Raw genomic sequence first — 12,689 nt, forward strand, 5'->3', positions numbered from 1 at the left:
TCCAGTGATTGCACGTTGGCCAATAGAACGGATGGTAGAGGCGGGTTAACCACTCACCGACAAATTTTCACAAGGCACCCTGATCTCCACGCCCTGTATTTCCTTATTTTCTTCATACGAATGATGGGGATTTGGGCCTTGTCTGGGAGCGAGCAGCATTATATCCTTCGCATTAGACACATTAAATAAAACATCTTTGTCCAGTTCGAGTTGAGTAATCGCTGTTCTGATATTCAGAAGCTCTTTTCGGTCATAAGAGATGGTAGCGTCAACATTATGTACAAAATAAGTTACCAACAATTTAAAAAAACACAAAATAGCACAATTGGTTAGGAGCCTGTAAAACGGCAGCCATTTTTACAGAATTCCTGGTCAGTTCGTGTCCATTGGAGGGCCCAACGTAACTGACCATGTGACCAGCCATGGAAAAACTCAGTACCCTAGGTGTGAGTGCTCATCCTACCTGGTGCTCCAGACTGCCCTTTCTGTCCAAGGCAACCTACAGGTCCTGCAGGTCCTGCATCTCCTTTCTGACCTGAAACACCACATATTGTGTCATATATTTGTAAAAAACACAATAAAAAGGACATTGGTTGATTCATTGACACTGATTTAGTAGTTAAGATAACTGCACAAATAAATAACACAGTATAGGATGTTGTGAGATGTTTGCTATACAGTAAGAGTTGCTGACTAGAGTATGTTAGCATGTCATTAAGAGTTGTGCAAGTATTGCGGTCTGAGACTACAGTCAAATTTTGGATGGCCACAGTAACATTATGGATTGCCTTCCCCAGATGAAGGTTGCAGCTCTGACCTACAGTATAGTAACATAAATTACATTCTGAAAGTATGGAGTTTGTTAATAAGGTGTCAGATTGGTTATTACCGTTTGGTCCGATGTCTCCTAACTGTCCCATCTCCCCTTTGATTCCCAAACCACCTGGTCTGCCATCATTACCCTGTGAATACACATCCTATTCAGCACCTATTCATCCTACTGGTTAAGGTTAGGATTGGGGAGGGGGAAATGCTACTAGATTTATAGTTAGGGGAAACTTCACCCCTTATTCACGTGTCTGTGTGCAAGGTTACATCTTTATGAATTATGATTATCGGCTCTTCATGTGTGGACTCTCCCTTGTTACACGTTCACATTGGGAAGGGGCAACAATTTATGTGGATATCTGGCTATCGGTGGGAAGTTGGCCCAACGTTTATGATGATGTCATCTCACGGAGTCTACCTTAAAGCATGGGTGAGTAAATCAGTGGTGTGTGACTCACCGGTCTGCCCTGTACCCCTGTGTCTCCTCTGTACCCAGGCGTACCCAGGAGACCCATGGCACCTTTGTTCCCTTTATCTCCTTTAAAGCCAGGTCCTGGTGGACCAGGAGGTCCCCGTGGCCCCTGCATACCTAAATACACAGAGGGGGGAGCAGGCTCAGAGGTCATGGAAGCAATGAAGCCAAAAAAATTAAACAGACGGCTCTAGTCACAAGTAGGGAAGAGGGTATCCTTTGTGATGCAGCCTACACACCTTGGGGTCCAGGGACACCATTTTGTCCACGGTCTCCTTTTAGCCCTTCAAAGCACATTCCATCCCGGCCAGGACTTCCAGACAGTCCCATAGGACCAGGGGGGCCTGGAGGTCCAATGTCCCCCAAAAGCCCCGAGGGACCAGGAGGGCCAAAGCGGCCAGGTATCCCCACATCCCCCTTAAGTCCTACAGAAACAGTCAGATGAACAGATCAGTGAAGGGATATCTTTTTGTAGCGTTCAACTCTTGGGAGGGAATCATTACCATCTGGTAGCACCATAGGTTGAGAGACCCAGAGCTGCTGATCCTTGAGGTGACTTTACTAACCCCATTTCACTGTCTTAACATTCGAAACAACATGCTATTTGAACAGAGCAAACGTCGCTAACTAGCACAGAGATGACAGGAGATATTATTGGTACGAACACATGGTTTACATCCTATCGTCATGACGTTGCTCTGTTGGGTGAGGTTTATGGCCCCCCCATAAATACCTTTCCCCCTTTTCTCTCCACTCTACAGAATGGACTCTTGGAAAGCCCTTTGTTAACATATTGAGATTATGGTAGCTTCAAAATGTTGGGGAATGGAACAATATTTCCCATTCTCAACCAGTTGAAAGGGTCCGTTGGCACTTAAAGAATATGATGTCAGATCAGTTGTTGCCTGGGACATTATATCTGATGATAGGACGACATAAATTGTATCTTGGAAAGTCTACACATTCTAGTTATCAGATTCACATGGAATTGTTGTGCAATTTAAATGTTTAAATATGAAACTATTTGTGAGAAGATGAAATGTGATTTTAGCTTCTAAATGAGAGAATTGTTTTCATAAGTAAACTTATGCTCACTCAGTGGCCACGCCCAAGTGAACAGACATTGGTTGGAGAGGGATGACACACGCCCTTCACTTCCCCAGTACAAAAGCCCCCTGTGACCATATTCACGTTAGACTAAGCAAACCCTGGCGTGAGCTGTGGTTGCGAATGGTTGAACGACTACTCTATCTAACGGAATTTACATGAGACCAGATCACGTGGAGGTGACGATCACCACGCTGAAACGGTTGTGATGGGGCTTCTTATGACATAATTAGTAATCGATGTATGATCTATCCTGTGCATATATATGTAATTCTGTGTGATTATTTAGGCGTTTAGTAAATAAATAATAAAGCCAATTTTTGTATTGCTGATTGAACTTTTAGCCAGGGTTCGTGCATATAACCAAGTACTTTACGACCATCAGAATGAGACTGAATAAGGTGACAATGAATAATTCACTGCTATTGATAGATATTCAGATCTTTAAGAGAGTGGATTCGGGAGATAACCACTCTATGTAAATTAATGCTTTCGTGGTACCCCAGGTTATTAATGGTTTAATTGTTGCATGGTTTAATTCAATCATGTAATCAATTAAACGTTAGGTAATCAATTTGATAAAATAGCATGTCATATCATTTTATCATCGTCAGAGACACGACATCTAAATTGTCTGTCCTCAGTTGCAACACTCACTACCGAGTTCCAAACTGCCTCTGGAAGCAACGTTAGCACAAGAACTGTTCATCGGGAGCTATATGAAATGGGTCTCCATGGCTGAGCAGCCGCACGCAAACCTAAGATCACCATGTGGAATGCCAAGCGTCGGCTGCAGTTGTGTAAAGCTTGCCGCCATTGGACTTTGGAAGTGGAATTGCGTTCTCTGGAGTGATGAATCACGCTTCACCATCTGGCAATCCAATGGACAAATCTGGGTTTGGCGGATGCCAGGAGAACGCTACCTGCCACAATGCAGAGTGCCAACTGTAAAGTTTGGTAGAGAAGAAATAATAGTCTGGGGCTGTTTTTCATGGTTTAGGATAGACCCCTTAGTTCCAGTGAAGGGAAATTTAAAGCTGCAGCATACAATGACATTCTAAAAGATTCTGTGCCTCCAACGTTGTGGAAACAGTTTGGGGAAGGCCCTTTCCTGTTTCAGCATGAAAATGTCCCATGAACGAAGCGAGGTCCATACAGAAATGGTTTGTCGAGATGGGTGTGGAAGAACTTTACTGTCCTGCACAGAGCCCTGACCTCAACCCCACTGAACGCCTTTGGGATGGATTGGAACGACGATTGCGAGCCAGGCCTTATTGCCCAACATCAGTGCCGACCTCACTAATGCTCTTGTGGCTGAACGGAAAAAGTCCCCGCAGCAATGTTCCAACATCTAGTGGAAAGCCTTCTCAGAAGAGTGGTGGCTGTTATAGCAGCAAAGGGGGGGATCAACTCCAAAATAATGCCCATGATTTTGGAAGGAGATATTCAACAAGCAGGTGTCTACATAATTCTGGCCATGTAGTGTATCTGTGTGTAGCACAGACTCACCAGATTGGCCCGTCTTTCCGTCTGTGCCTTTTGGTCCAATGCCAGGGGCTGTAGAGAGAACAGACAATCAACACAGATATATCATTTCTGTGAATGTGTAAAAGGCTATTTATATCAAACGTTTTTCAATTTTCGCATTTTAAATTCAAATCACTTCCTGGATTGACTGACTTCAATTGGAATTGACCCCAACCCTGGAGGGAGTGTTTTACACTGTTAGAAAAAAAGGTGTTATCTAGAACCTAAAAGTGTTATTCGGCTGTCCCCATAGGATAACTCTTTTTGGTTCCAGGTATAACCTTTTTGGTTCCAGATAGAACCCAGAGGGTTCTACCTGGAACCAAAAAGTCATGTCCTATGGGGATAGCCGAAGAACCCTTTTGGAACCCTTTTATCTGAATGTAGTAGGGTTCTCTGACCTCCCATGTCTCCTTTCTCTCCTGCTGGGCCAGGGATGCCGTCTCTACCCTGGGAACCTCTGGGGCCTGCAGTCCCTGGGTCACCAGCCAATCCTGGGCTCCCTGTGACACAGAGGCAGTGCTTAATAGGATCACAAACACACACAGACGGAAAGTCTAATGGCATTTCAGTAGGTGTGGACATGCATTATAAATGACCTTGCAGGCCATTCTGGCCATGACAGCCAGCATTGCCTGGGAGACCATTAATGCCCTTCTCCCCGGCTGGTCCCGGAGGTCCTAAGAAAGACGTGAGATACAGATACCGTGAGAATAAATATAGTGTGTGTGTGAGTGCATTTGTGCATGTATGTGGAAAGTTGTTTTTGCAGTAGTTATTCTAAATTAGTTCCTGAGGAGGTTGTGTGGGTTTGCATGTACGGCACAGTGATTGTTATTCGGTGGGCGACAGAGACCTCGTGATCCCTGTAGTCCTTCTCTTCCCTTGGGTCCTGTGGGGCCGATGGCCCCCAGGGTTCCGAACCTCCCTGCTACACCCATCTCCCCCTTCTCTCCTGGAAAACCTGGAAACCCTGGCACTCCCTGAAAGAAAGAGGAAGACAGATATGAGAAAGTGTGAAGGAAAGAAAGAAAGAATGCTAGAGAGGAGAGAGAGAAGGGAGAGGAGGTTGGACTTAATTTCTGCTGAACACATTTGTACATTGCTAATCATTTGATATATTAATTGTTGCTGTTCTATAATCAGTATGTAGCAGTTTTTCCTGGTCAGGTCAGGTGGTGTCAGGAAAAAAAACAGGCCCCTCACGGGTTCTGTACTCGGTTTTCACCTTTTCTCCTTGTCGTCCTTTAGCTCCTGGTCCAGGGAGGCTGGGCTCTCCTTTCACTCCATTTACTCCATTTGGACCTGGTCTTCCCGATGAACCAGGCTCTCCACGACCTCCTGTTCCCCCTTTCTCACCCTTTACACCTGGTCAGCAAGGACATAAACCATGATTAGGGTGAAGTTGCCCCTAGACGCTGATCTTGGGTCAGTCTTGCACTTCCCCCTCCAATGGTTATGGTTAGGATTCAGGGAGGGGAAGCTGATCCTAGATCTATATCTAGGGAAACTTCGACACAAACCTGGGAGTGTCCTTCTGTATATGTCAAGCCTCTAAAAATACTGATTATGTATGCGAAAATATAATATAATATTTTTAAGTTTGTGAAATGTAGAACATTTTGTATGCTTTAAATGCCAGGATGTCATATTAATTTCAGCTTTTCATCTACATGTAGTAGGAATTTGTTGTATGCTACTGAGGAAGAGAATCTTGTTTTCAGACCCATGTGTGTTTGACAACAGCTGATAATTAGCAAGGGGAAACGCTATACCAAAATGAACGAATGGCGGGAAACAACGCAAATGCGCATTAGATTACAGTGGTGTTTACTAACGATTAAGTTCTAAATAATATGTAGTACGATTAGTACGCAGTATGTAGATTTTAGTAAGTAGTCTGCAAGACAGATTCTGGACACAGCCTGTTTCGCTATAATTTTGAGTATGTTACCTGGCACACCCATATCTCCTGCGACTCCAGGATTTCCATTGAAACCAGGACTTCCTTTCTGGCCATCTCTGCCTGGGTCGCCAACAGCACCTACAAGAAAAGTGTGAGGTAAACATATTAGTAATAAACAATTGTCTTTGGGGATTAATAAAGTGTCCTCAATCAAATTGAATAGCTAGGTATGGTAGTGATTTATTAAGATGAGGGGTAGCGGGTAGGCAATTGAAACAGTTTTCTTTTCAATAGTGTGTCACGGTGCTTGGTACCTTGCGGCCCGGCGCTCCCGGGAATCCCATCCTTGCCACTGGCTCCATTGTGCCCTATCACACCTAGATCTCCTTTGGCACCTGTTAAGCCCCTTAGAGCTGGAGAAAAGAGAGCAGAGTCAGAGGTCAGGGGTCACTAGATCTAAAAGGCCTTAACACATTTGGGACAGTATAACCATCATACAATTCAGAAGAAAATGTATATTGCTATCATAAATAATCTTTTCATTAATCCCCAAAAGAGAAATTGTCAACAGCATCAAATACATTTCCGATGTACTGCAAAGGCACGTTGAGACGTCTTGCATTAATTAGTTGTTACTTCTTCATTTGAAAATAGCCCTCACAACAGGAAATATTGTTTTTTACGCTCAGGAACAGAGCATTACTCTCAAACAATTTTTCAGATTCAGAAACAAAATGTTGCTTTTATCAATGAGGACAGTATATTTTTCTTCTGATGAAAACAGTACAGCAGTTTTGGTATTGACCAACATACAATGGTTGCTCCACTAAAGGTTTTGCGATTATGCTGCAGTACTTAAAAGGGTATTTTGTGGTTTAGTACGGTAACCTGCATCACCACTTCATTGCTCCAGACCAGAGCAAGGGGGAGTTAGAGCACTGAGTTAGAGCACTGATTATGCTTTTGGGTCCCACTGTGTCTCTAACTGATAGTGAATGGGCGACATAAACCTAAATAGAAACTGATAATTGTGCACGACTTCAGTATTACTTACTAAAACTGTTGTTACACTAAGGTTTTTATAATTTTATTTTGTTAGGATTATTTTGTTCTTGCTGTGGTACTGTATCCCACTTCCGACGAGTCACATTGTACAGTGCCTGAATGGTGCAATGGTCTAAGACACTGCATAGCAGTGCAAGCTGTGTTGCTACAGAATCTCCAAAATATTGTTACTATTAATTTAGAATTATATAAAAGCTCCATGGATATATTCTCACAGATATATTATTAACCCTGTTATTAGCAGGACAATATATATTGGTCATGGCTCCCGCACTCAATGGGATTGCCTTGCAGTTCTCCAGCTGTATCCGTGGAAATAGCGGTGGGTGCTCGAGGTTCAAGGCATGAGGGCAGGGGGCAAGGGATGGGCCGCAGAGCCATGCACAGAAGACAGACCTAGCCCATGGGGAATGGAGGAGGGCAGGGGAGGGTAGCACACTGGGAAGCACAGAGCAACACTTTAAGGGAAATTGCACTAATAATGGCGCTGACTAGGGAAACGCTCCAGATGGAGGGAAGGGGGAGAATTCTATCGTCAAATGTATAAGTATTATTATTATTATTATGTATCACATCCAAACATGATTGGGAAACCCACAGTGCGACGCAAAATTGGTGCAGCGTTTCTCTCCCTCTAAAAACAGAAATTAATGTTTTGGCCTTTACAAATGTTATTTTGTCCTTTATTCAGATTAGAAACACTCACTTTCGTTTTTTGAAAGCGAAATAACCTCCAAAATATTGTTATATATTATCAAGTTGATGGCACATTCATATAGCATCACCTACATAAAGCTGAGTGACTCACTCGTTCATGGCTTTGGATCAAAATAAGTACCAACATTCTTTCTGATAGTCTTTAATAAATAAATGTTTTGGTTATCCTGACCTGGACACCATGTACAGTATTATAATAGCCCACCATGGGCTATTAGCAGGACAATATACCTTTACCTGTATTTTGATACTTTGTGGATGGGGCCTCCTCAGTGGTGCAGCGGTCACCACATCGCAATGCTAAATTGCATTGCTACAGATACCTGTGTCGGCCGCCACCGGGAGACCCATGAGGCAGCTTTTGGTTATAATTTAGAATCCTCTAATACTCTATATGTAATTATTGGTGGAGAGTCATGTCATATTTTGTCATATTAACATGAGTCTCACTAGTGTTGAGTAATGTGCTGTTAAAAGTGGTGTAGGTCTTATTTATTTATAGAGCATATTGAAGTTAGAAGCAATAGGATTTGAAGCAATTATCTACCCACTGTGGTCAACTATTTTAGCATCGTTTCGCGCTGCTCAGAGACAGACAAGCATCCGGACTGGTCTTGATAAATCTTGAGATTTTTATTTTGACTGAATCTTCGTTTGGGTATTGGTTAGACTCAAATTATGGTGTAGAAATGTTATGCTCTTAGTGTAACCTTTATTTAACTAGGCAAGTCAGTTAAGAACACATTTTTATTTACAATGACAGCCTACTCCTTGCTCCCCATCAGGGAATTAAACATCGGTCTCCCGCGTGCCCCTCTCATGCCCGCACGACACAGGGATTCTTTAGCTAAATAGCCCAGGACTGTGTAGCCTACTCCCGACAGTCACGTTGTACAGCTCCATATATTCCGTTCCATCCTAACGGAAACCCAGAGGGTTTTTCATTTTTCTTGGAATATAAACACCATAATTAATAAAATGAACCCCAAACTAAAAGTAATTGGAAAGGTAGATACAAATTATTTGTGACATTGTGGTTACAATAAAGAATGTAAACAAAATGTAAACAAGATGCTGCATTTTTATTTACAGTAGTGATGGACAGCTGGTGGCATTTTGAAAACAGGTTTTCAAACACTTGTAGCTCGACTATCAGGACAATAGACTCTTTATAGCCCGGCTACTGTATGCAATGCTTAAGTAATCTGAAGTGTTACATTTCTAACTCAAACAGCCGTACAGTATTTCTTCATCAACATCTTTATGTTTTCGTTAATAAAATAACTAGAAAAAAGTTGAGTAGTTATTTAAACTACATTTTAGTTGCACTTCCACCCAGCTCCACGACCACAGGTAAAACCTTGCTGAGATGATCAATGTATTTGTTGCGTTATAGTATCTTCAATTTCTCTAGTCAAAAGGCCTTGATGGCTATATTTTCTGTTCCATCCTAAAGGGTTTTTAGTTTTTCTTGGAATAGAAACACCATAATATTAATCAAATAAATTAAGCGCCATTTCTTAAAATCAGTCCCATATACTATTGTTCTTACAAAAAAAAGGTTTTAAATTCTCTAGTACAGCCACTATTGAAGGCTATCAAATGCTTCTCAAAGATGCCCTCTGGTGGTCAAACTAACACTAACTAGCATTAATGGTACCAGTGGTTGGCACTTAAATAACGTGCCATAGAATTCTGCGGCACCACGCAAGCTGTGCTGCAGTACGTTGCAACTTTTAAAGGACGAACCACTGTAAATGTTTCTAAAAACTCAAGGGGAGAAGGGAATAGCCTACGACAGATATTGTGTGTAAGTCTATAAAGACAGGGTGCTGCTAAAGTTCTAGAATCAGCATTGGAGTTTATAGTGTTGATTGGGGGTAGGGGTCATTCAGAGACCGACCTGTAGGTCCTGGGTCCCCAGGGTCCCCAGGGACCTCGATGTATGTTGTGACTCCAATATCTCCAGGAGCCCCAGAATCTCCCACAGGTCCCCTGGCTCCTACACGACCCTTCACCCCATCAGCACCCATCAGACCTGAAGACAGCAATCATTATCGTCAACATCATCATCACCATCATAGCGTGTGTGTGTGCATAAAAGTATTGGACAGGTCTACCTTTAGGGCCAAGTCGTCCCCCTGGTCCTGGGCCTCCGTCTGGTCCTGGTGTACCACACGCTCCTGATGGCCCCATGTCTCCTCTCAGGCCTTGGAGAACACACACACAGGTTCATAACAGTTGATCACACAATGGCACATTATCTTCTTCATCTTAAAGCAACAGTGGTCTAACCTGGTACCCCAGGTACACCATCTCTTCCTCTGAATCCATTCAGGCCGGCAGCCCCCCCAGGTCCCGGGGGTCCATCAAACCCGGGCCGTCCAAACGGCCCAATCAATCCTGGGGCCCCTCTGCCAGGCAGACCTGAATCTCCCTGCACCCCCTTCTGTCCTCTGGTCCCTGAAGCATGTAGAGATCCAAGGATACATAGAGAGGAGAGTGAGATGGGGGAGAGGAGAAAAAGAAAGGGGGAGAGGACAGAGAGATGGGGGGAGAGGAGAAAAAAGGGGGAGAGAACAGAGAGACAGGGGAGAAGAGAGAAAGAAAGGGGAGAGGAGAACAAGACAGCAGGGAGAGGAGAAAGGGGAAAAGGAGGGAACAACCAGAGAGGAGTTTATGAGAGTGTCATACATGTATGTACAGTAGTCACAGCTAGAACTTTTATGAGCAGTGTTCTGACAGAGATGCTTACAGCATCAGAGATGCTTACATGTAGTGAGTGTTCAGACAGAGATGCTTACAGCAAAGCTGTCATCAAGGCAGATGGTGGCTATTTGAAGAATCTCAAATATGAAATATATTTTGATTTGTTTAACACTTTTTTGGTTACTACATGATTTCAGATGTGTTATTTCATAGTTTTGATGTCGTCACTATTATTCTACAATGTAGAAAATAGTAAAAATAAAGAAAAACCCTTAAATGAGTAGGTGTTCTAAAACCTTTGACTGGTAGTGTACATTCTGGGATAAAAACAAAAAAAACAAAAGGGCATCCTTTGCCACTTGTTTCGGTAAACAGCTGAGTTGTGGGGCTAAGGATATGTACCTGTTAAGCCAATGATTCCTTTGAGACCTACAGCCCCCGGAGTGCCTGGAATGCCCAGCCTACACTCCCCAGCAACCCCAGGCAGACCAGGCAAGCCCTCAGCACCTTTACTGCCTGAGGATAGACAGAAGCAACAATCAGACTGTGTGTGTGGGTGTGTGTGGGTGTGTGTGTGTGTGTCTACTCACCTCTGTCTCCCTGTGGACCATCTCTTCCTGGTAGGCCAGGCGATCTACCAAGCCCAGGCAGACCAGAGTCTCCAGTCAGCCCCAGAGAACCATCCTCCCCTGGGGGGCCTGGTCTACCTGGCAGCCCTGGGAGCCCTGGTCTGAAATCACCCTAAAAACCCATACAACACAGAATGACTATGTATGGACACACAAAGACAGCCCACAGTAGGACACACACACGCACGCGCGTTTGCACTCACAAACTCATTCAAACACCATCACGCATGTGCACACACACACAAAATGTTTGTGCTCCACTGACCTTAGGGCCTGGCATCCCGGGAGCTCCGGATGGTCCTGGTCGTCCCATACTACCAATCCCTGGGGCACCAGCAACCCCCGGCTGGCCCTTCTCACCTGAGAGGGAAACAGTCTCATGACTGAATCTGTACATGAGCTCCATCTGCAGTTTTTCTCAATCACGTACAAGCATTTTTGGAACAGTGTAGTTCGAAGATACGTTGCCTTCTCTAAACAGCAAATACTTTCATCAAAACTATAAGATACTGTTAATTAAGCAAATATATGAATCATAAGAACTCAACCTACAAAAAAGATTAAGACATCAATGAAATGATTCTGTCTTAAAAAAAATCTTATTTAATCAATATCACTAAACCATGATGATCAAAATTGGAAATAAAAATATCAAAAGGTGTAGAATTATGGGCAATTCTTCTCCTTTTACGCATTTTTCATTAAACGTTTACATTTACAAAGTGGTTATATCCTTGGGTTGGAGGGTTTAGGGTCATTAAATAAATTCAACAGTCGCAAGACAGGACTTTAAATAGGCCTATGGCATGTCAAGGGAACTGTAGCTTACTGTTTAGATGGGTTAAATGGAAACTGAAATCTGGACATTGTCTAACCAGAATAACCTACTGTTTTTTGGCAAACTCCGAAGTCCTCTAATAATACTAGTCCCATGTGAATCGACATCCCTGTGTTTTGAGAAACATTTCAGTTTTACAGGTGTTGCTCAGTGTTTGAGCAAGAAAACAATAACTGATTTGATAAATTTAACAAAGTGCTGCGTGTAGCCTATATATGAAGGCCTTACATGTATCAACTTTCACAGTGAATGCTTTTGTTTATACGTTTTGTGCGAATGAATTGAACATTGCCAAGTGCATCATAAAAATATTGTGCCTATTTAATGCAACCATTGTTGTTAATAGATCGCAAATCAGCATACAACTGAGCTAAATAAGTTCACTTTCTCATCCATTGCCTAAAAACGCATATCAAGTGCAAGTTAGCTGTTTAGCTCACATCTGAAAGCTGCTGGGCATTTAGGACTTCTTCTACTGCGGATCGCTAAAATATGCTAATGTTTATGATCCCACTTTCTCAATTCAAATATTTTGCCGACACTATTAGATGGTTAGGAAACTTGGGAACCAAGCTCGAGTTCAGTGTAGCCTGACAAAAGAGAACCTACATGTATCTAATTATACAGTGGGGCAAAAAGTATTTAGTCAGCCACCAATTGTGCAAGTTCTCCCACTTAAAAAGATGAGAGAGAGGCCTGTAATTTTCATCATAGGTACACTTCAACTATGAAAGACAAAATTAGGAAAAAAGTCTAGAATATCACATTGTAGGATTTTTTATGAATTTATTTGCAAATTATGGTGGAAAATAAGTATTTGGTCACCTACAAACAAGCAAGATTTCTGGCTCTCACAGACCTGTAACTTCTTCTTTAAGAGGCTCCTCTGTC

At 42.9% G+C, this 12,689-nt stretch overlaps 1 protein-coding gene across 1 annotated transcript in view; it reads right to left on the bottom strand.

The window, feature by feature from the left end:
• The window catches only part of col4a3 (collagen, type IV, alpha 3), a 107,719-nt gene that overhangs the window by 13,773 nt on the left and 81,257 nt on the right, over nt 1–12,689 (bottom strand). The window contains exons 29-45 of the mRNA XM_029629846.2: nt 11,226–11,320; nt 10,922–11,072; nt 10,734–10,847; nt 9,918–10,085; nt 9,743–9,832; nt 9,526–9,660; nt 6,155–6,253; nt 5,889–5,978; nt 5,163–5,302; nt 4,791–4,917; nt 4,534–4,614; nt 4,336–4,437; nt 3,917–3,964; nt 1,540–1,725; nt 1,287–1,417; nt 890–962; nt 464–535 (exon numbers count right to left, since the gene is read on the bottom strand). Of these exons, the coding sequence (XP_029485706.1) occupies nt 464–535; nt 890–962; nt 1,287–1,417; nt 1,540–1,725; nt 3,917–3,964; nt 4,336–4,437; nt 4,534–4,614; nt 4,791–4,917; nt 5,163–5,302; nt 5,889–5,978; nt 6,155–6,253; nt 9,526–9,660; nt 9,743–9,832; nt 9,918–10,085; nt 10,734–10,847; nt 10,922–11,072; nt 11,226–11,320 (1,902 nt within the window). The remainder of the gene's footprint in view (nt 1–463; nt 536–889; nt 963–1,286; nt 1,418–1,539; nt 1,726–3,916; nt 3,965–4,335; nt 4,438–4,533; nt 4,615–4,790; nt 4,918–5,162; nt 5,303–5,888; nt 5,979–6,154; nt 6,254–9,525; nt 9,661–9,742; nt 9,833–9,917; nt 10,086–10,733; nt 10,848–10,921; nt 11,073–11,225; nt 11,321–12,689) is intronic.

Source organism: Oncorhynchus nerka, linkage group LG23 (genome assembly GCF_034236695.1).
Source record: "Oncorhynchus nerka isolate Pitt River linkage group LG23, Oner_Uvic_2.0, whole genome shotgun sequence".
NCBI classification, from domain to species: Eukaryota; Metazoa; Chordata; class Actinopteri; order Salmoniformes; family Salmonidae; genus Oncorhynchus; species Oncorhynchus nerka.